At 42.4% G+C, this 20860-nt stretch overlaps 1 protein-coding gene across 4 annotated transcripts in view; it reads left to right on the forward strand.

Moving 5' to 3' along the window:
• Nucleotides 1–1344: 1344 nt before the first annotated feature.
• Nucleotides 1345–20860, forward strand: part of TPD52L1 (TPD52 like 1) — a 63789-nt gene continuing 44273 nt past the window's right edge. For 2 of the 4 annotated variants that reach the window (XM_079781276.1, XM_079781275.1), the window contains exon 1: nt 1345–1574. In XM_079781276.1, coding sequence (XP_079637402.1) covers nt 1556–1574 — 19 coding nt within the window. In that variant the 5' untranslated portion in view covers nt 1345–1555. The remainder of the gene's footprint in view (nt 1575–20860) is intronic. The other 2 variants (XM_079781278.1, XM_079781277.1) reach the window with 1 other exon arrangement.

The following is a 20860-nucleotide window of genomic DNA, read 5'->3' on the forward strand; positions in this document are numbered from 1 at the left end:
AAACACTGGTGCATTTTTACATGTGCCAGGAAATCACGAGTGTTCCTTCTCTCAAGCAAAGATTTAAGAGTCCATTAATTTAAAAAAAAAAAGGGAGTCCATTAATGTTTATTAAGTCTGTACTTGGACAGTAACTTGAGCATGGATAAAATAGAACCTACTGGTTAGGTCATTATTTATTCAATAAAGTTTCTGAGCTATGAATTTGCATAAAGCTCTTTGGTAGGATATATAGGGGGCTCAGTATGGAACTGTCACTTTACCCTGACAGATTTTACCATTTGTTTTAAGAAAGAAAGGAAAACAACTTAAAAAAAGGCAACCCAAGACCAAATGTCAGTAAACAGTCCATTTCACTTTACAGATGAAGCTGGTGTAGACGGGGAGAAAAGGGGAGCTCTGTAACAGCTGAAGGCCTGAGGGGGGGGAGACACCACGGATACCTTCCTCCTGGCCCTGCTTATTACTCACACTGCCAGCCAGGCGTGGAACAGGACTATAAGCGTCTAGTCTTTTCTTGAAAGTATGATTGCTTCCCCAGCCTACAGACATGGCCTATGGTTTTTTGGATTAGAAAATATATACACAGTTGCTTAGTAATTTGAAAGTCCCATAGTTGTGACTTTACCTCCTCACCATGTATTCATGACCCCCAAATCCACACAGCACCTCATGGTCAATCCCAGACGTGGGCGGAGCCCTGAAAACCCTGGGCGGACAGAGGCATGCCCTCCCAGCAGAGGTCAAACAAGGCTAACCTCTACCTTCTTATTTCAGCTCTCATACTGTAAAGTGCCCTTTTCACCGACTACAAATACACCATTTTTGTGCCTTTGCTGTGTGTGTGTGTGTGTGTGTGTGTGTGTGCGCGGTATTTAAAATGGCCCGGAAAACACCGTGCTGAAGTGCTTTCTAGTGTCCCAGGAACAAAATACATAAGTTTAAAAAGCTTAATAAATTTCGTGCAGTATGAGGTATGATGCTGTTGGCCCTGAGCTCAATATTAATGCGTTAACCAACAATATATGTTAAGTAAGATATCTTTAAACAGAAACACACATAAAACAAGCATATATATTGGCCAGTTGACAAATACGTTGGGTCCGGGGGGTTAACAGAAACCACACAGTATTTCCACCAGGAGCCATAATTGTTCATAAATCCTCCCTCCCTCTTCTCCCCCATGGTATCTGCCTTGGCACAACCCAGGTCAGGGCCCCCTTGAGCCGGGTCAGGCCTTTCTGTGGCCTGAGCACGCGCCCCGAGCCAGGAGGGGGCGCCCTCCGCCCAGTGCTCCGCGTGGCCGGCAGGTGGCGCCCTCGGTGGGCTTTTCCCCGGCGCGGCCGAGGCCAGGTGCACTGGAAGGGGCGGAGGTAAGGAGAGGCGGCCGGCGGCGGCTTGCCCCGGGCTCCTCTCCCGCCCGCACGCAGAGCTCGCGACTCGGTGCCGAGAGAAGGCGCCCTCGGCCGGGCCAGCTGCGCTCCCTGGACTCGGGCACCGCCGCCTGGATCTCTGCGAGCAGGTCCCCGCCGCGCGCAGCCCGAGCTCGGCCACCATGGAGGCGCAGGCACAAGGTGAGTGGTCGCCGATCGCCCCGAGGGGTCAGCTCCCCGGCGCGCAGAGGGGCGCTTCTCCGGCGTCGCCCAACTTCTCGGACAGATCGGACCGGGGCCGGCTTCACGGGCCCGCCACGCTGCTCCCTCCCGCGTCCGCGGGATGGTTCCTGCTCCCCAAACTCAGGGTGTGCGCTGGGGCTGGGGCCGGTGAAGCAGACGCTGCGTGGAGAGGTTCCTCCGCAGGCGATGCGCCCACGGAATGTCATTTCTCGCCCCTTTTCCCAGCCGGTCGTCCCGCTTCCCGAACCTCGCGAGGACCCAAAGGACCTGTTGTCCGGGGTCGGGAATCCTCGTTTCTCTCCCTTTCCCGCGGGGCGTGGGGGGGGGGGGGGGGAGCGCGATTTCCTCGCCTTGGGCTCCTGGCCTGCGCGCAGCTCCCCAGTTCGGGGCTGAGCGCGGGCGCGCCGAGGTGGTGGCTCCGCGGGGACCCCCGGTCTCCCGGATACGCCGGCCTCCCGGGGACCCGCCTTCCCCCCCGGCGAGGAGAGCGTTGCCCGCCCGCTGATCTGCAGCCGGACCGACACGTGTGCCCCGGTTCCCCGCGATCCGGGAGCTCCCTCTGCCTCCCCAGGCGCGCGGGGCCCCGCCGGTCTGGTCGCCCAGCTCCCCGACTCCTGGGACCGCGGACTGGAGGAGCCCGCGAAGGGCATCCTTAGGTCTTGGGGTCACACTCGGACCCCAGGGCTTGGGAAGCCCGATGGACTCATGCAAGAAGGGGAGTAAACGGACTGGAAAGGAGCAGAGGTGGAGGCTGTGGGGCAGGAGGCGGGGAGGACGAACGCTGATTCTGGGGTCCGTCTGTCTTGGGAGCAGCGCCTGGAAGGGATGGGTTGCGGTCAGCTTTCTTCAGCCTTTAAAACAACCATCGCACCTTCCTTCTGCACCACAGTGTAGGGGATCCAGTGATGGCTTTTAAGATAAATACATAAATAAACAAACAAATAAATAAATAAACAAATAAATAAATGAAGAGGAGGTTCCTGACCCTGTGCGCTCGCCCTCTAGGGGCAGAAGTGTCCTGAATGAGAGCGGGTCGGCGGCCCCCCGGGGCCAGGAGCCATCCCACGGGTTTGCTGCCAGGACTACCACGGTCTGAACAGCGAGAACCATTCTTGTTTGTTCCGTCAGCCAAGTTCCTGTCCGTAAAACTGCCCATTATCTAAATAAGAAAGGAGAATTCCACCACCCCCACCCCCCCACCCCCGAGGCTGGGCAAATTCCAAAGCAGAGGTCAGCTCGCAGGCCTTCCCTCCGGAATGGCAGCAGGTGGGAGGGAACCACACGGGAGCTTTCCAACCTGATTTGCAGATGGGGGCTGTTTGGAGAGTTTTCAATACTGGCCCTGGCGGACCCCAGACCAATCGAGCCGGCCATGGGTATGTCTGAAAGCTTCCCAGGTCATGCTCTCACTCAGTGAGCTGGAGGAAAACTAATCCTGAAGACATGGGAAGCTGCAGGCTGGAACCAGGGGTCACCGGTTTGCTTTACCTGAGAGATTTCCTTACCAAACATGCCAGTGCTTTTCTTTGCCAAGCACTGTGCCCTCGAGGAGAAGCAACCACAGATTTGATTCCTGCTTCCTGAAGAGACAGACATTACGCTGCGAGTTATTTGATAAATGTGAAATCGCAGCTTCGTTTCTGATGTGGAAAGAGGGGGAGCCTGAAAGACTCCCAAACAGTGAGGTTTGTTCACTGTGCCCAGTTTCTTTGTGCTTCGCGTGTGTCGACTCATTTCTTCTTCACAACAGCCCCGTGAGGTGGGTGGTGTTCTCGTGCCCCGTCCACAGAGAGGGAGACGGTACAGGATGTCCGTAAGCGCCTTGTAGACCAAGCAGGTCATGAGTGGCTGAGGTGGTGCTCAGTGCCCCTCCCTGCTCAAAGCCACCACCTTTAGAGGAAAGAAAGCCCAAGTCCCCCGACTTCCCCTGCCCTCTCTGCCACTCTTCCCCTTCCCCTCAGGAAGGGGCGGGACCTGAGTGGGTGGGGAGGACAAGCTAAAAAGGCAGATGAAGCATTCATTCCTAGGGACACTTGTATTAGGGTGATGGTCAGCCACCGAGAGGACAGAGAACAGATTTAAAAAACATTCAGGAAGAAAATAAAAATAATTTGGATTAATAGGAAGGAGGGTGGTGTCAAGGCTGACCCCAACTTTATACTTAAAAAAATTTTTTTTATTGGTTTTTAGAGAGTGAGGAAGGAAGAGGGATAGAGAGAGAAAAACATCTATGCGAGATCAGCTGCCTCCTGCCTACCCCCCCACTGGACATCAAGGCGCAACCCTGCTGGGAATTGAACCAGGATGACCTCTTGGTTCATAGGTCAACACTCAACCACTGAGCCACACCAGCTGGGCCCCAATGCTATAGTTTTACAACCAGATGAATATTCACCTCTTAAATCCTTATTTTCCCAGTGCTTTACATTTTTCATTTTAAGACCCCCTTCCTTTTTAAAGTTCTTTAAGAAGAAAACCTTTCACAAAGCATTTATAGTGTATATTAAAGAGAAAATATTCTTTCCACTTGGCATATTTTTTCTGGCTAAATGAAATTGACTCTTGGACTCTAAGAGCGTTCTTTGTGCAGGTTTGTGTCATCAGCACAGTGTATGTTAGAATGACCTAGCGTGAGGATGGCTTATCTTTCTGCCTCTGGGTCTGGAGAGAGCAGAGATGAGAGGTTAAGTCGGCAGCTGCTGATGGGACGCCCCTGTACTTTCCCGGAGACCAACCAGATGCTGTGGGCATTATTGGCACATGTAGTTCAATGAAGACAGCAGCCAGTCCCAGAAACTGTTCCCTAAGTGAAATTCTGCAAATAGATCACTTAACTTTGTAAAAGAAAAGGTTACTTTTGGTAAAACAAGGACACGTTCTGGGAAGCTGGTAGAACAAAACATTCAGAAGTGGGCTTGTGAGCAACACGATTCTGTGAGGAGGGCTGGAGAACAGTGTGGAATGGGACCCCACAGGATGAGAGCTACTTTCCTGATACTGGCGAATGTTGCTTTAATATAATGATCTATTGGAGGGGAAATTTGGTTCGGAATTTAGCATTTTCCTGAAACCTATGTAGTGCTTTAAAATGAAAAGTTCCTGATCTTTTAAAATTATCTTCCAATATTTCATTTTTCTAGGAAATAACTTTGCTTTTGTCCTTTTCCAGTGTCTTTAATGTTGAAAGAAAAAAAAATCTTCTTTCCACTCAACCCTTGTATATCTTCAGATTAATAGCTGTATTAGTTTCCTATGACTGCTGTAACAAATTACTACACACTTGGTGGCTTACCACACAGAAATGTATTCTCTCACAGCTCTGGAGCTGGGATTCCAAAATCACGCTCACTGGACCCAAATCAGGGTATCGGCAGGGCTTCGCTTCCCTGGGTGCTCTAAGGAAGAACTCGTTTCTTGCAGCTTCTGGTGGCTGTCGGCTGCATTCATGGGCTGCATCACTCCGGTATCTGCCTCGTGTCCCATTGCCTGCTCTGCTGTCTGTTTCCGATTTCCCTCTGCCTCCAGTTTCTAAGAACACTGTGATTTCATTTAGAGCCCACCTGGATAATCCAAGATCATCCTCCCATCTCCAGATCCTCAACTCAATCAATGTACAAAGACCCTTTTCTTACAGAAGGTGGCACCGATAGGTCCCAGAGATTAGAGCCGGATATGCTTGGGGGCTGCTGTTCAGCCTGCTACAGTAACTACTTTTTAGATTCACACATGCTAATCTCGGGGTTCTCAGAAACCCATGAGTGACATACAGTAATACGTGTCAGATTAATCCTGCCTGATTGCAAATTCCATTCCAGTGAAAATGTCATGCAGACCTTACTTTATACTTGGCTCACAGGACATTGGTTTAGCCTCATCTTGTTCCAGGAAGAACTTAGGGCAGTTTATACAGAAGTATGAAACACAGCAAGATAATGCAAATTACAAATAGAAGAAATAAAATAAAGGAGGATAAGGACAGCAAATGAAGCAAGGAATGAAGCTCTAGTAAAACAAATGCATTTCTATCCTTTTTGTTAATATTGCATAGAAAACAAATTCTTGCTTTGTGAAAAAAAAATTTTTGTTTTTTGTTTTTAAACAATAAAATAATCCTTCCTTCCCCTGCTGAATAGTAACAGGCAAAATCTCTTATATTGTAGGGATCAGATTACCCCCCCCCCACACACACACACACACACACAAAATTCTGCAAATTTCAGTTAATGTAATTATAAACCTTAAACAATGGGAGCTAGGTGTTATACATTATGATTTTTTAAAGTATTATTGAGAACATTTCACTGTCTTCAGAGCTACCTCCTATTGTTTTATTTTCCTGCTAAATAGAAGTTTTAAAGCAGTAGTGATGTATACATAAGATGAAGTCAGTCATTTGCCACACATCTTATTGTTGCAATTAAAATTCTTGTAAAATCTGATCATACAAATGATAGATATTACAGTATATGGGAATCTATTTTGAATTGCCTTTCCTAATACACCTTGTTTGCTTGATACTCTTGGTGGGCAGTACCAGAAAAGTTGCTTTATAAGACTGATAAGCAAGAGGGTTCATTTTTGTGGACTAGGATAAGATTTGGTACTTAGTGAGCCATAGTAAATAATAAATGAGTACTTCCTCAAGTATTGATTTGTCAAATAAATATATCAACAACTACTTATTGATGACTATAGTCATAGCAGAGATGCGACAAGCACTGAATGTTGAGAGGCAGAGGGACAGTGTTTAAGATTCCAGAATCAGGGCAAACTGCCTGGATTTTAATCCTGCCAATGACACCATTAATATGACCCTGAACAAATTACTTCATTTCTCTGAACCTTGGTTTTTCCATATGCAAAGTGAGGGTATTAATAGCGCCTACATCATAGGATTGTAATGAGAGTTTAACAAGTGAATACAATCAATGTTCTTAACAATGCTCAGCATGGGGTAAGTACTATATAAATGCTTGCTGTTGCTTTTAGTAGCACATGCCAAGAACTTTACATGCATTATCTTATTGAATCCTTATGTGAACATTTTGGAATAGGTACCATTACTTTTAACTCATTTATAGATGGGAAAATGGAAGGTCAGAACAATTAAGTGAGGCCCTGCCGATGTGGCTCAGTGGTTGAGCATCGACCTATGTACTAGGAGGTCATGGTTCCATTCTTGGTTGGGGCACATCCCAGGTTGTGGGTTCAATCACCAGTGTGAGGTGTGCAGGAGGCAGCCGATCAATGTTTCCCTCTTATCATTGATGTTTCTATCCTTCTCTCCCTCTCCCTTCTTCTCTGTGAAATCAATAAAAAACATACATATATTTTTTTAAAAAATTTAAATCATGCTACTTAGCCTGGCCAGTGTTGCTCAGTGGTTGAGTGTCGACCTATGAACCAGAAGGTCAAGGTTCCATTTCAGGTCAGGGCATATGCTCAGGTTATGTCTCAATCCCCAGTAGGGGGCATGCAGGAGGCAGTCAATCAATGATTCTTTCTCATCATTAATGTTTCTATTTCTCTCTCCCTCTCCCTTCCTCTGAGAAATCAGTAAAAAAAAGTATATATATTTTAAAAAGTCATGTTACTTAATAAATACAACAAAATCATGAGGAAGGTCATGTTACTAGTATGCTCATCTTAGATGAGGAAACTGAATGATAGTAGTTACAGAACTTTCTTCAACGTGTACAGCTTGGACATGTGGACCCCGGGTTGGGAATCATGAGCAGCTGTTATTTCCGGTGTCTTGTGGCTGGGATGTAGCGTATCGCAGTGCAGCCTTGCTGACGGAATGCAAAGCCATGGAGAAAGGGCTGTGCCCCAGGGAGCAGGAGTTTGAAGATCCTGGTGTCAGTTGCTTAGCAGCATGCTTAACATTTCTGAGTATCCCGAAAAGCTTCTAGGGACAAATTTAGATTTCTGTCTGCTCTTGCTATTTTAGCCTAACTGGTTTGGCTCAGTGGATAGAGCGTCGGCCTGCGGACTCAAGGGTCCCAGGTTCGATTCCAGTCAAGGGCATGTACCTTGGTTGCGGGCACATCCCCAGTAGGGAGTGTGGAAGAGGCAGCTGATTGATGTTTCTCTCTCATCGATGTTTCTAACTCTCTATCCCTCTCCTTTCCTCTCTGTAAAAAATCAATAAAGTATATTTAAAAAAATAAGACACAAATAAAAACTTTTAATATGTATGTGTCTATGTACATATATACATTGCATATATGTGAGACCCCATCATTTTCTCTCCCCTTTAATCTGCTTTATTTTTCTTCATAGGACTATGTCACTTTATATTATGAATATAATTAAGATTTTTTATTAAAACAGTTCAGTTATGAATTCTTTTCTTTTTCTCCCAAGGAGCATTTAAGCTCCTTGAGGGCAGGGACTTTGACTGTTTTCCTTATTGCCATATCCCCAGGGTCTAGAAGTGACTGGTTCATGGAAAGCAATCTGTCAATGCTTGTGGGGAAAATGATGAGTGACAGAATAAATAGTATTGAGTAGATGATATCATATATGACCATGGAGTAGGAGTATGTCAACGTAAAGGTAGAACTAAGTTGCTCTTATGAAGAAAATGAGTGAGAGGGATAAGGAGAGGGTAAGGGGAAAATATGGGAAGCGAGAGGAAAGCCTCAAAGACAGTCCTGGAGAGAGAAGAAATAGAACGGAGGAGAGAATGAGATGCCGGGAGGCTGAGGAGAGAAACTTAGGACAAGAGACGCTTCTAATGATGTACTCCCAAGAAATACTGTAAACTGACTTCTCAGTTTCCCTTGTAGCATCTTTAATAAATTCGGCAATGCATGTTCAAAATGTTTGTGTAAATAGACTTTTGATGTGGGACAGCTTCAGAGAAAAACGGTGACTGGATAGCTGATGTATATTTTACAAACAAAGAAATGGGTATTCGGTTTCTCCCCATCTCCATTAAGCAAATATTGAGCGAATATTTAGACTGTCAGTGTGAGATGTGCAAATAACCACGTGCTTTGGGTGCGCCGTCTTTCTCTCCGTCCTGGTGCGGAGTTTCCGAAGGGGCGGAGGAGGGGTGAGAAGGAGAGAGCTGCAGCCACTGCCACGGGGAGTGGTTCGCCTGGGCAGCTGGTTTGCAGGCAATTGAGAACCTTGGGTCAGCAACGCCTGTTCAAATTATTATTTTTTAAAATATATTTTTATTGATTTCAGAGAGGAAGGAAGAAGGAGAGAGAGATAGAAACATCAGGGATGAGAGAGAATCATTAATCGGCTGTCTCCTGCACGCCCCTCACTGGGATCAAGACCACAACCCAGGCATGTGCCCTGAATAGGAATCAAACCTTGACCTCCGGTTCATAGGTCGACGCTCAACCACTGGGCCACCCCAGCTGGGCTTGTTCAAATTATTTTAATTGGACAGATGAAAGTCTCATTTAAAGAAATAGAAGTTACAATCATTTGGTGGCATTTTCCTCTGTAATACAAGTGTGGCTTTCTCTGATTGGCTACTTTATTGACATTGACGAGAAACTGTGTCCATATTCTTGTTTTGCTTAAAAACATTATTCGATGTGCTGCAAGTAGTTATTGAACTAAACCTGAAAACACTTATTTCCTTCCCTGAATGTGCTACCTCCCCCAAGTTCTCACTGATGGCCTGCGAGGGTTTGAAATATTGATGAGGATGGATCTCTTCACCTCTGTATTTCACTGATCTTCCAATGGAGAGGATTTTTAGCTTTGTTGAGAATTTAAGGCAGAGGAAATCTTTTGCAGAAATAGCAGATTATGTGGCTATTCTTTCAGTTTCGTGGAACTCAACTTGGATTCTGAAACATGATATTTGAGTAATCACTAGCCTTATACCAATAAATTAGCATAAGCTTATTTTTAAGTAAACTTCCGAGGCTACTGTGTAATTTATAAAGCACATTCTTCCTGTAAAATCTATGTAAATAGATATAATAAGTTCTTTAATAAGTTTTTAGGTCCTAAGTAAATACTATCACCATGCTATGGAACCATCTCTGACATCCTAGCAGACCTGGTAAAGGCTGCTACTCATACATTAGAGTTTTGAGCGATGACATATATTCATCAACACGTTGGGGAAGTGCTCTCTTGACCAGACTTGATGGCTGGCCCACCATTGGACATTTTCTCTGACTCCCCCTTTTCCAAACCCACTTCCTGCTTTCCCACGTTTGCTTAGGCGTCCACCTCAAATGCTGTTTCCCCTCAGTGCAGCTTGTCAGATCCCACTAATGAGCTCCTGGTTTTCCCTCTGGAAGTAGTCCTCCTCTCCGCTCAACTCCACAGCACTCTGAATCTGCTTTGTGTCCTTAAGAAGAAGCCTTATGATTTAGAGCTGGGAGGGACTTAATAAGCGATCTCAGACCATCTCCTCATTGTGCAGATGAGAGCACTGCATTCACCGGGGGATTTGCCTGGGCTGGTTTCTCCTGTGCGGGCATTAGAACAGGAACTTGGTTTTCTGCCTTGCAGCCCTGTGCTCCCATCTTACACTTTTAAGTTACACTTTTAAGTTCTGCTGGCAAATCTTATTCTACTTATAAAATTACCAAATGTAAGTAATTACTTTTAAAGGAACTTGGAATAGTATGATATTTATTTATTTATTTATTTATTTTTATTTTTAAAATTTCTTTATTGATTAAGGTATTCCATTATTCCATATGTGTCCTCATTCCTCCATTAACCACCTGATAGTATGATATTTAAATACTAGGATATCACTGACATACAAATTTAGCCGATATACTCAATTTCACATTTAAGTACTTCAATTTTCTAGTGGCCTAGTCTTCCCAAGTACTTAAATCTAAAAATTAAATATATAGATATAGTAAATCTAAAATTCTCTTAAATGTTGTGATATTACTTGCAAATTTAGTAGGATTTTCCCTTAAAAATCACATTTAAATCAATTACCAAGTTAAACTAAAATGGAAATTATAAGCCTGGTAGTCTCTCAATAGACCAAATTCTCTCAAACATAATATAAAATACCAAATATTCAGATGCCTTCCCACAAATATACTAATTCTGTACCTTTGGTTTTATTAATTTCTTCATTCAATTCTTCATTCAATAATTACCTAAAATATCTAAGTGTTTTATTCAATAAATACCTAAAATATCACTGTTTTCTAGATTCCTAGAAAAACACAAGCAACCAAGATGAAAATTTCTTCCCTCGGGAAATTCATATTCTAGGGAAGAGAAAAAGAGTAAATGATGTAGATTAATAAATGATGTAGTGTACTAGATGTTGGTAAATGCTAAGGAGAACAATAAATTGGTGAAGGGGGTTGTGAATGTGGGGGTAGGGTGAGTGGTGGTAGGTGATTCTACATCTCTCTGGGATTGATACTCTGCACAGAGACTTGATCTGAACTTACTTTCCAGCAGAGAGGCATGGCTTTCTGAACACACTGAGGCTGGGTTGGGACTTGATTGTCGCTCTTGACCCTGGTGAATACTTTGAATTTATAATTGCCGTGTCCACCACTCCATGACTTCTAAAGGGAAACTTGCAATCTCACATCACCTGAATGGATTTTGTATTTCTTTGGCTCTTACAAAATGTAAGCATACTGTCCACCCAACTGTAAAGATCTCTGCGGGAACCCTGCATTCCTTCCTATTCTTCAGACCATTCAATCTTAACAGACATAGCTGACTGAATTCCAGGCATCCCTCCTGGTTTTATCTTGCAATTTGGACACAACTTCTCCAGTCACTTTCCTGGTCAATTTTAGTTCTCCAGGAGACAATGAAATTTAAGAGGAAAAACACCACGCATTTAGCTATGTTGAGCTTCTCGTTGATCACTGTGCAGTGTAGAGAGCCCTGGGTAACCCAAGTAGACCCTCAGCACATGTCTAGGGTGCAATAGTGCAGCCCAAACTCACAGGTCATCCCACTCAGGCTCCTGATCGCAGGCAACTGCTCAGAGACGGCATCTCTCAAGTGTGAATAGGAGTTGCATACGTCCCCACACGCCTCAAAGCACTTTGTAAACTAAGAACCACTATAGGCATCCTAGTTTTCCTTAGTTGAAGGTTTACTTTAAAAATCGCTTAAAGCATGTCACACGCAGATCATTCTTCTCCCTCTCTGTGCCGGATTTATGATAATTTGACTGGCACTACTGTTTTGTTTTTACAATGATGGTCATTTCGTTGTACCTGGTATATATTTAGCACACAAGTTCTTTTCCACAGGATAGCTTCGATGTAGCAGAATGATCTTTCATTTCTTCCTTTTCACTCCGTGGCACTAACTATTCCTCCAATTGACTTACTCAACACCAGTGATCTTTGTAGGAACCAAAATCTGAGAAGACAGCTCTTCTTTAAAGTGAGTCTTTTCTGCTCTCATGCATGGTGCCATTGTTTGAGCATCCTGAGAAAAATTCAGAGATGGTTTTAAGAGGGCTGTGTTGCTCTGGGGAGCAGCATCTTACAGCAATCTGGTTAAAGGGGTGGGGGGAGTATTTGAAAGTCATTTCAACAAGGAAAATCACTTTCTACCTGGAGTCTAAGATCACCTGCATCTTCCAAGGGACAGAACTCTGACGCCATCCTGACGCCATGTGTCCATCATCTTTAGCCCATAGCTCTGGTTATTGCTGCTCTTCAGTTTGCACTTCGTCATGCAGGCTACACTCAGCATCCTTAGCCCTCATCACGTGTCTCAGTTTCCCTCTGTCTTAAAATAACTGCTGTACAAGCCCTACTTGATTTTTATGTAATTTAGTTTATCATATATGATGTTGTAACTCAGTCAACTTTATGGAGTGAGGATGGAAGGTGGGAAAGGAAGGGAAAGAAAGGCAGGCTTGTACTATTACATTTCCAAAGATAGATTTATTTGAAAGTATTTTCCCAGAATTATGAACCACCTGCTAATTGCTAATTGGACATAGTGCCAAGCATAGCTTATAACATTTTTTAATTGAGCAAAGTTCTACTTTAATTTTGAAGGTCCTGAAATTACTGGAGTTTGCAAATTAAATGTGGTACATATATTTTAAATATGTAACTATATATGTAGATGTTGGTATGTATATACTCATCTGTTTCTTGATCAGGGAACATGGAGGAGAGCATTAATTACTACCCCATTACCTCATTCTGGAGAATTTAACTTAAATTGTAAACACGAAGTGGGACCATTCGACATCAATATAGAGCACCGATTCCTGGTCCTTCCAGTGACACACTCCGGTATCAAGAATGTTTTCTATTTGCCTTCTCAGAGTTCTTGTCAACCAGGGAACAGAATCACACAGCTTCCTTCCCTGAAACCCACAGAATCACAGCCAAATGACTTGCTCTTTTACCATAGCCCTAAATATTTGATGGGCGCTTTTCGATACATCTAATTGTGAGTATTCACAGTACTTTCTGGTGATATAAAGGAGGCTGGTGTGTAGATTTCAGAAGAGAGGGAAATGATGGCTTAAAGTAATCTTAGACATTGGGTTCAAGACTACATTTTGTTTTTCTCTTTAGGATCTAGAAAGGGGAAGAATCTGAAGGCAGTGAACCAAGTAGTGAATATGATGTCATAATTGATTTATTTATTTATACCCTGTAGTAATTAACTTGTAACAATTAGCAAATCTGATCATATGTGATCTATATGATTAGCACAAGTAACAATGCCAAGACCAAAATTCTTGAAAATTTAGGAAAGCTAGGATGCCTGAATATAATAAGATACCTCTCCAGGAAAATTTAGGAAGAACCAAGGGAATTAAATAACATTTTAGTCCTGGTACAACAAAGAACTAAGGTAGTCGGGGAGTTCAGTGTTAGTGTCGAGGCAAACTAGCTATTTTGCTTATTAGTACATGCTGCCTGTTTTCTAGAGAGGCAACCAAACCGAGACTTAACGAGTGTCATGGGATTTAAATACCAGAGGATGAATAGCTAAAGAATTTGGGTGTTTCAACTGTGGAATCTCAGAAGGAAGGTGGGGGTGGGGGTGGGGGTAATGGAGGGAAAAGATCAACCAAAGAACTTGTATGCATATATGCATAACCCATGGACACAGACAATAGGGTGGTGGAGGCCTAGGGCAGGGGGCTGGAGCAGGCTATAAGGGGTCAATGGGAGAAAAAAAAGGGGACATATGTAATACTTTCAACAATTAAGATAAAAAAAATACGTAGGTGAACCTATTTTGTGCAATGTTGATGTCTTCTGTGAAGTGTAATCTAATGCTGTTTATTGGGGTAGCATGTAGGAACATTCACTACATGGTTAGTAGGAGGAGGAGTTTCCTTATCTAACTGAAATGTATAAAATAATTTGCCAGAAAAAAAGGAATTTGGGTGTTTCCTACTAGTAACTGAGGACAGACCTAGATAGAAGCATATGTTGTTTTATGATAATATTTATTTACTGACAAACATTTGGTGAACTCTTCTGTATGCTAGGCAATGTATAGCTTCTGCGGCTACACTGATGGGCTGAAACAGATGCTAAAATGTGTCAGCATAGATAATTATGAACATCCAGGCCTTCTCAGGGTATCTTGGATGGTGTGAGCCATAGGTCTTCGGGCAGTTTCTCTCTTCTCCCACGTTGTCAAAGGCCAGGATTTCCCAGGAGAATTGGAGTTAGTCCATATTAGATGGTACGCTGATTGTGGGGTCAACGACATGAAGTCTCTGGGACGTGAGGGAGATTCTTGGGCAGTTTTTCATTTGGAAAGTAGGCTTGGACAGCCTCCGACCTGGTGGTGCTTGTCCAAATCCCCCCTTCTGGACAGTCCTTATGGACAGGGCTGTCCCCAGGACACTTCTGGCTTTAGAAAGGCACCTGTGCTCCTGTGGCAGCTGCGGTTTATAGAAACCAGTTAAGCATAATGACGAAGAGACCCCGGGAAGACAGGTAGGCATCCATGCTGAGTCACTGCTGGGAGCCTTTATTAAGCCAATATTTGTCAAAGCATGTTAGTTGGCTGGGCATTGGGAAAAAAATCAATGTAAACAGCACTGTGCCTTCTCTAAGGCAAATGTACAAACATCAAAAGCACATAGAGTGCAGGCAAAGTAGGTAAACCCGAACAGCTGCACCGTGTTGTCACTTTTGACCACGTATAAATACAAGCTACCTTTTTTCAGGAGTCGTGAGCTGAAGTCGTGAGCAGAGTGCTGTAGGAGTTGCATTTTTGGAGAGAGTGAGGTGGAGGAAGAGGCTCCCTCTGTAAGAGTCAGGAGATGAGTGTTGAGGGGGTGGTTTTTGAGAGGTGGTTGAAAGTAGAAGGGAGGGAACTGCCATCTGGATGTGATGACATTCCAGGCCTTGGGTACAGCATCTGAAAGTACTCCTCTTGCTTTTGGAGTACATTAAGAGAAGAAAACATTACATTACCTTGGCTGAGAACAGCTGAGGGAGTCAGGATGTGAAGAGCACTGGCTTGGCTATCAGACATCATCATCCCTACAATTTCCTTACTCGGTACCCTGGACAACTGCTAAGGAGGCATTGCCATACAGGGCCCCAGTTCATCTCCCAAGCTCAACTATGTGGTAGGTGACAGTGTCTCCATTTCACGAGGAGTAATGGAGGCCTAGATAATTTGAGTAGCTTGTGCACTGAGTACTCAGAAATCACTGTGTGCATTGTATGTGTGTTTGTATACCACATATGAACACACACACACACACACACACACACACACACACACACACACACACACAGTGGGGATTAAGAATGCAAGGAATGTTATTTTTGAGACTTTATACCAATCACTATATTATAAACAACGAGGCAGCCAAAAAGACAAATTCCCCCTTTTTGAGGAATTTTCAATAGAATCAGTCCTTGTACAATAAATAGGAATGAAGGAAAAAAGGAATGAAAAGAGGGATGAAGGCATATTTGGAAAGCAGCAATAAGGTGCATGCGGAATACTGGGGCATCCAGAAGGTCCAGGGTGGCCCAGGATGGCCCAGAATTGGACAGGAGAACCAGCTGGAGGGGTGAGCTTGGAGCCAGGTCTTATAGTTAGAAATGATAGGATAGAAATATTGGAAAGAAACATATGTAGATGAAGAGTGCCTAGTGAAGGGCCTTGATTAGAAGCACATATGGATGTCCCTGATATTTCTCCATATGACTCCACTGAAAGATCCTAAGGGAAGTGCTTTTAACAAAAACAACGAGCCGAACATCACTGGATTGTATGAGAATAAAACATTTGTAAAATCTGTGAAAGGTGGCTACAGAACAGCAAGACAAGGATCAAGGTTTAACCATCTTTTTCCTGCAAAGCCAATCTCTAGCAATTTGACACTCAGATGTTGATTACATGTAAATAAATGATGATAGTAATTGGGAATATGTAAGATAAGATCTACATAAAGATCTTTAATAGAGAAAAGGAAAGACACACTGAAAGGGAAACTTGGTCTAAAACCAAAAGTATGAAGTTATTGTTGTCCCAGTAAAAGCTGTGAGTTCTATGGGTAGAAAGGGAGAGTATGACTTGGGGCCCAATTACAGAGGACAAAATCCACACACCTATTCTAAACAGGAAGGCATTCCAGAGCCATGTTAAATGGCCACAGACTCACTGTATGGCTGAAGTGGTAGACTCTAGACTAAACTTTCAGGAACAACTCTTACAGCTACTCTCCAGAATGGGGCGGGGGGGGGGGGAACACCCCGTTGCTGCTGCCATGGCTACTATTCAGGAGCATTTGGGATCAAGCCACCCCTTCGGGACCTGCCTTGTCACCAAGCCGCTGCACCTGCGGTTGGCTGCAGAACTGTGCTACCCCTGCTCCTCTTTGCAGCAGCTCAATGAATGGGTCACACCATGAAGTTGGGGGGCAGAGTGGGGGGGGGGCTGGAGACCTCCCCAACAGAAAGCTGATGCCTTCAAGTCTGTGCTTAGCTGCGGGAACAGCAGAGGTGGTTGAAGTGCAGCCTCTAGCTTCTGACTGACCTAACCCAAGCCTCATGGGCCTCTGGCTCCGAGGAGGCCAGCCTCGTGGGGGCTTAACAGTGGAGGCAGACGTAGGGGGAGACAATGTAGGAATAACGTATCTGGAAGGAAGAAATCATTGGTGTTTCATTTGTATAAGACAGTAAACATTTGATTTGTGTCTGATTATTAACATTAGGCATTTTGTTTTTAGAATATTTCAATACACGTATTTGTGAAGGGAAGGCAACAGCTTATAGAATTGAAAAGAGTTGTAGAACTTTTAAATTAACAAGAAAAAAAAAAAAGAATAGAAATTCTACCAAACCAGCAAAATAGAAAAGAGAAAAAAAGGAGTAAGCTAAATTATAAAAAATAAAAAGTCAAATATACTATTGTTATATTAAAATATAAAAGGTGCAAATACCCCTACATAAAATGAGAGCCTGCTGGCATAAAAATAAAAATATAGATGAGAGTTGCTATAAGAAATATACTTAACTTTTTTGAGGTTGAGGGAACACAGAGATAGGCAAAAATATTCAAGGCAAAGAGCAAACAAAATAAAACATGAAGAACAATAGTTAAATTAGCAAGAAAGCATAAAACTGTAGAAAGAGGCACAGTTTGTAAAGTCATAAAATTCTATGCCCAATTGGCATACCAGCTAGAAATCCATAATCAAAAGCTATCACAATTGCAGGGAGAACGGTTAATAATTCAGTTTTATACTGGTGTATTTTAATGAGTAAATAGTAGGTAATAGGTAAAGATAGAAATGCCTTGAATGATCTAATTAAATGGAATTAACAGGCTATATTTTAAAACTTTATATAGAACTTAATGTTCTTACCCTAACTCCATTGGTGCCATGAAGCACTTAGAAAAATTAGTGAAATACTTGGTCTAAAGAATACCGTAAAACATTCAGAAGAGCTTTTATAGACCAAATTCTTTAATTATTGTGCAACAATATTAGAAATAAATTTTAAAATATAACTGAAAATATTTAGCAACTTGGAAATTAAGAAACATGCTTGGGTCAAATGTAAAGTGAAAATGAAAATTCTGAAATATCTAGAAAATAATGAGAGAACCCTCCAAAATATGAGACACAGAGTAGTTATAAATCATACAAGTTAAAACTAAGAAACTAGAAAAAAAGTACACTAAAATAAGAGAGAATTTTAAAAGATGGAAGCAGAAATTAATAAAATCAGAAATAGCAACCAGAAAAGTAGCGGAAAGGATAAATAAATTCAAAATTTCATTTTAGGAAAGATACAAACTTCTTGTGAACCTATTTCCGGAAAAAAAAGAGAGCAACGTTAGAGATTAAAAAGGAAAGATAACTAAAACATTGAAGAAATTTTAGAAGCTGGAAAATCCCATGTACAACCTTTTGGAAAATAAGTTGTAAACATGGAGCAGGGATCTGCATAAGTTTTCTATAAAGGACCATACAGCAAATATTTTAAGCTTTGCGGGTCAAATAGTCTCTGTCACACTCTATTCTGTCACTGAAGCTTGAAGGACCCATAAAAACAAATAGACATCATAAAAACAAATGGGCATGTCCATGATCCAATAAAACTTTATTTACAAAAATAGACGGGGCCAGATTTGGCCTGTAGGCCAGATTTTCTGACCCCTGAACTAGAGAAAGCATAGCCAAATATAAACTACCAAAATTGATCCAAGAAGAATATAAAACTTCAGTATATGAATTAATAACTATATTTAATGTAATTCCATTTAAAGTCCCAACAAAGATATTTTGGAATTGGATAAAATGCATGTAGAGTAACCTACAGAAGAATAAATGTGTGAGACTAGACAAGGCATTATGGTAAAGGATGACTTACAATTGTACCATTTGGCACATACTGTATATCTAGTATGAATTCTGAAGTAAGAGCAGCAAGATACAGAGGAGTATATAAATATGTCATTTTTGTCAAACAGTGGCAAAAGAGCATGTGCATATATAATCATGTATGTACATGTGCACACACACATTGCCAAAAAATAAGCAAAGTCTTGTGTTATCTTAACTCCAGAAACTGTCAAATGCACTTTTGTTTTTATACCTCCTTATGTGCCAAGGTTTTTAATGGTGTTGAAGAACAAAGGGTTTTAGCTGGGACTTAGAAGGGGGTAGTAAGGGGAACACTTCACGGTTAAGAATAATTATTGGAGATCTGGTTTTGGTAGTTTCTAGTGAGAAAGTGTCCAGGTTCTATGGCATCACCTATTGAATAAGATATCCCACAGTTATCCGAGCATATTGCTCATTTCACCAAGGTTAGGTTTCAGAACAAGCTACCGTAGCTGGGAAAACCAGTGACCCCAGTGGAAACTTTACCTCTCGCCTCTGTTTAAACAGCTGCATCAACTTGTTATCCAGTGGGAAGGCACGTTTGCATTCCTCAGTGGATCTGTCTTCATGTGCTGTGGATTCTTCCTTCCACAGCTGTGTTCTGAGTATAGCTAAAAGTGGCCTCATCCCATTTGTGTATATAAAATAAGGACTATAGCTGAAACCAAAATTCATGAGACATTGCTTGCCTTTACTATGTGCATTTCTAATAACTTCTACTCTATTCTAGTCTTCTTTATTTTATTTCATTAAAAAATGCTGGTCAGAGCCCATTAAGTTGACTCACTGACCCATTCAATGGGTAGTGATCTGCAGTTTGAAAAAAATACCACATCAAAGGACTCCTATCAAAACTGCATGCGTGGCATTCCATGGTCAGAAGATTTCCACTGTGCTGGCAAGGTCAAACCCAGATGTAGGCATGTTTTCTTTCATTTAGTCCATGCCAATAAGGCCAGCTCATATGGAAGACATCCTGACAGCAGGTTCCTTAAGGTAGTTTTAAGTCGTAGGCAAAGCACTGTGATACTTTTAGAGAATTAACTTAAACTGGGAGTAAATACTTTTTTACTCTGTGGTTGATACCTTAGGTAATGATTGTTTCCCAACAGTTGGGACTGCCATGAATAGTCTGGTCATCTTGGTATAAATAGAAGGCATCTCAGTTGATTTCACCTCTGCCCTAAGCATTCTTGGATTATCTTTCCCACATAAACTTGAAAATCGTATACTCAAGTTGGAAAAAAAAAGACTTTCCATAGCAAACTAAAGAACAATGAAGTACATTCTTTTATAATAAAAAGTACCCCAGTTGGGCAAACTGCTAAATTAATTCTTCTTAAGATCAGTAAGATCAGTGGTACATTTCATTCCAATTCAGGATTAGTGTGGGTCATAAGCACAGAGGTGGCTGATGTGTAGGCTCTTAAAGTGAAAGTATTTGAAAACATGACTTAGGGTTTGACCACAAAAGAAAATGATGTATGTTATATCTAACTGGATTTGGGAACAAAGAATTTCAAAAAGAAGACGAAAATGGACTCTGCCTATGGCATCCTTTGTAGTATACCTTATGTAAGATGTATATTAAAAAGCATTTTTTAAAATATTCATTATGAAAGAAAGGCTGTCAGAGCCTGCCATTAAGTTTATTATTTAATCTAACTTTCCCCCCTAGTGATTAACATCGGTGCCTTTGATGTGGTGTTGTCAAAAGCTAGTTCCTCACATGGGAAAGAGCAGAGGAGGAGGACTGGCAACCTCTCTCTTCCTGGTATTTTTCCATAAGACTTTTCACCAGCCCCATTGCTATTTCCTTTTTGCTCTGAAGTAGTTCCAAATCTGATATTATAGGAGCTTAATTTTATTTCCTTACCACATGAGTATTTGAAATAAATTGAGACGTTTCCCCTCAAGGTATCTAATAAGCAGCACAGAAAGAAGAATGTACAGTAAAAGCAGTAGCAACAATAGCTTCCAGTCGACAAGACACCTGACAAAACGGGGGTGCTGAGATGGGGAAAGTCAAATGATAGGTACTCCTAAAATCCACCTTTCCATTTCCTCCCCATGCTAAAACTCTCTGCCAAAGTTACAATATTGGGAGTTAGGATGGAAAGGAAGTATAGGTAGAGCTTCCTGCTCTTAAGACATTTGCCATTTCTTTCTGTAACTGAAAACAGCGAACCTCAAAGTCACTGGAAGTGCCAGATTGGAAGGCGTTTCTATGAACGATAGTGGCCATACGTTTAAACTATCAGCTGTGACTCTGTGACTGGCGAGAATTAATATGCTTTTCTTGGTTTGTAGGAGTGTCAAAAAATAAGACACCTAACTTGTCCCAAATGAAGCCGACTACAGCCTCTGGGGCTCCGTTTTCAGAATTAAGACCTAGGTCGTTCTCTCTGAA

This window comes from Cnephaeus nilssonii (assembly GCF_951640355.1).
Source record: "Cnephaeus nilssonii genome assembly, chromosome: 9".
Classification (NCBI taxonomy): Eukaryota; Metazoa; Chordata; class Mammalia; order Chiroptera; family Vespertilionidae; genus Cnephaeus; species Cnephaeus nilssonii.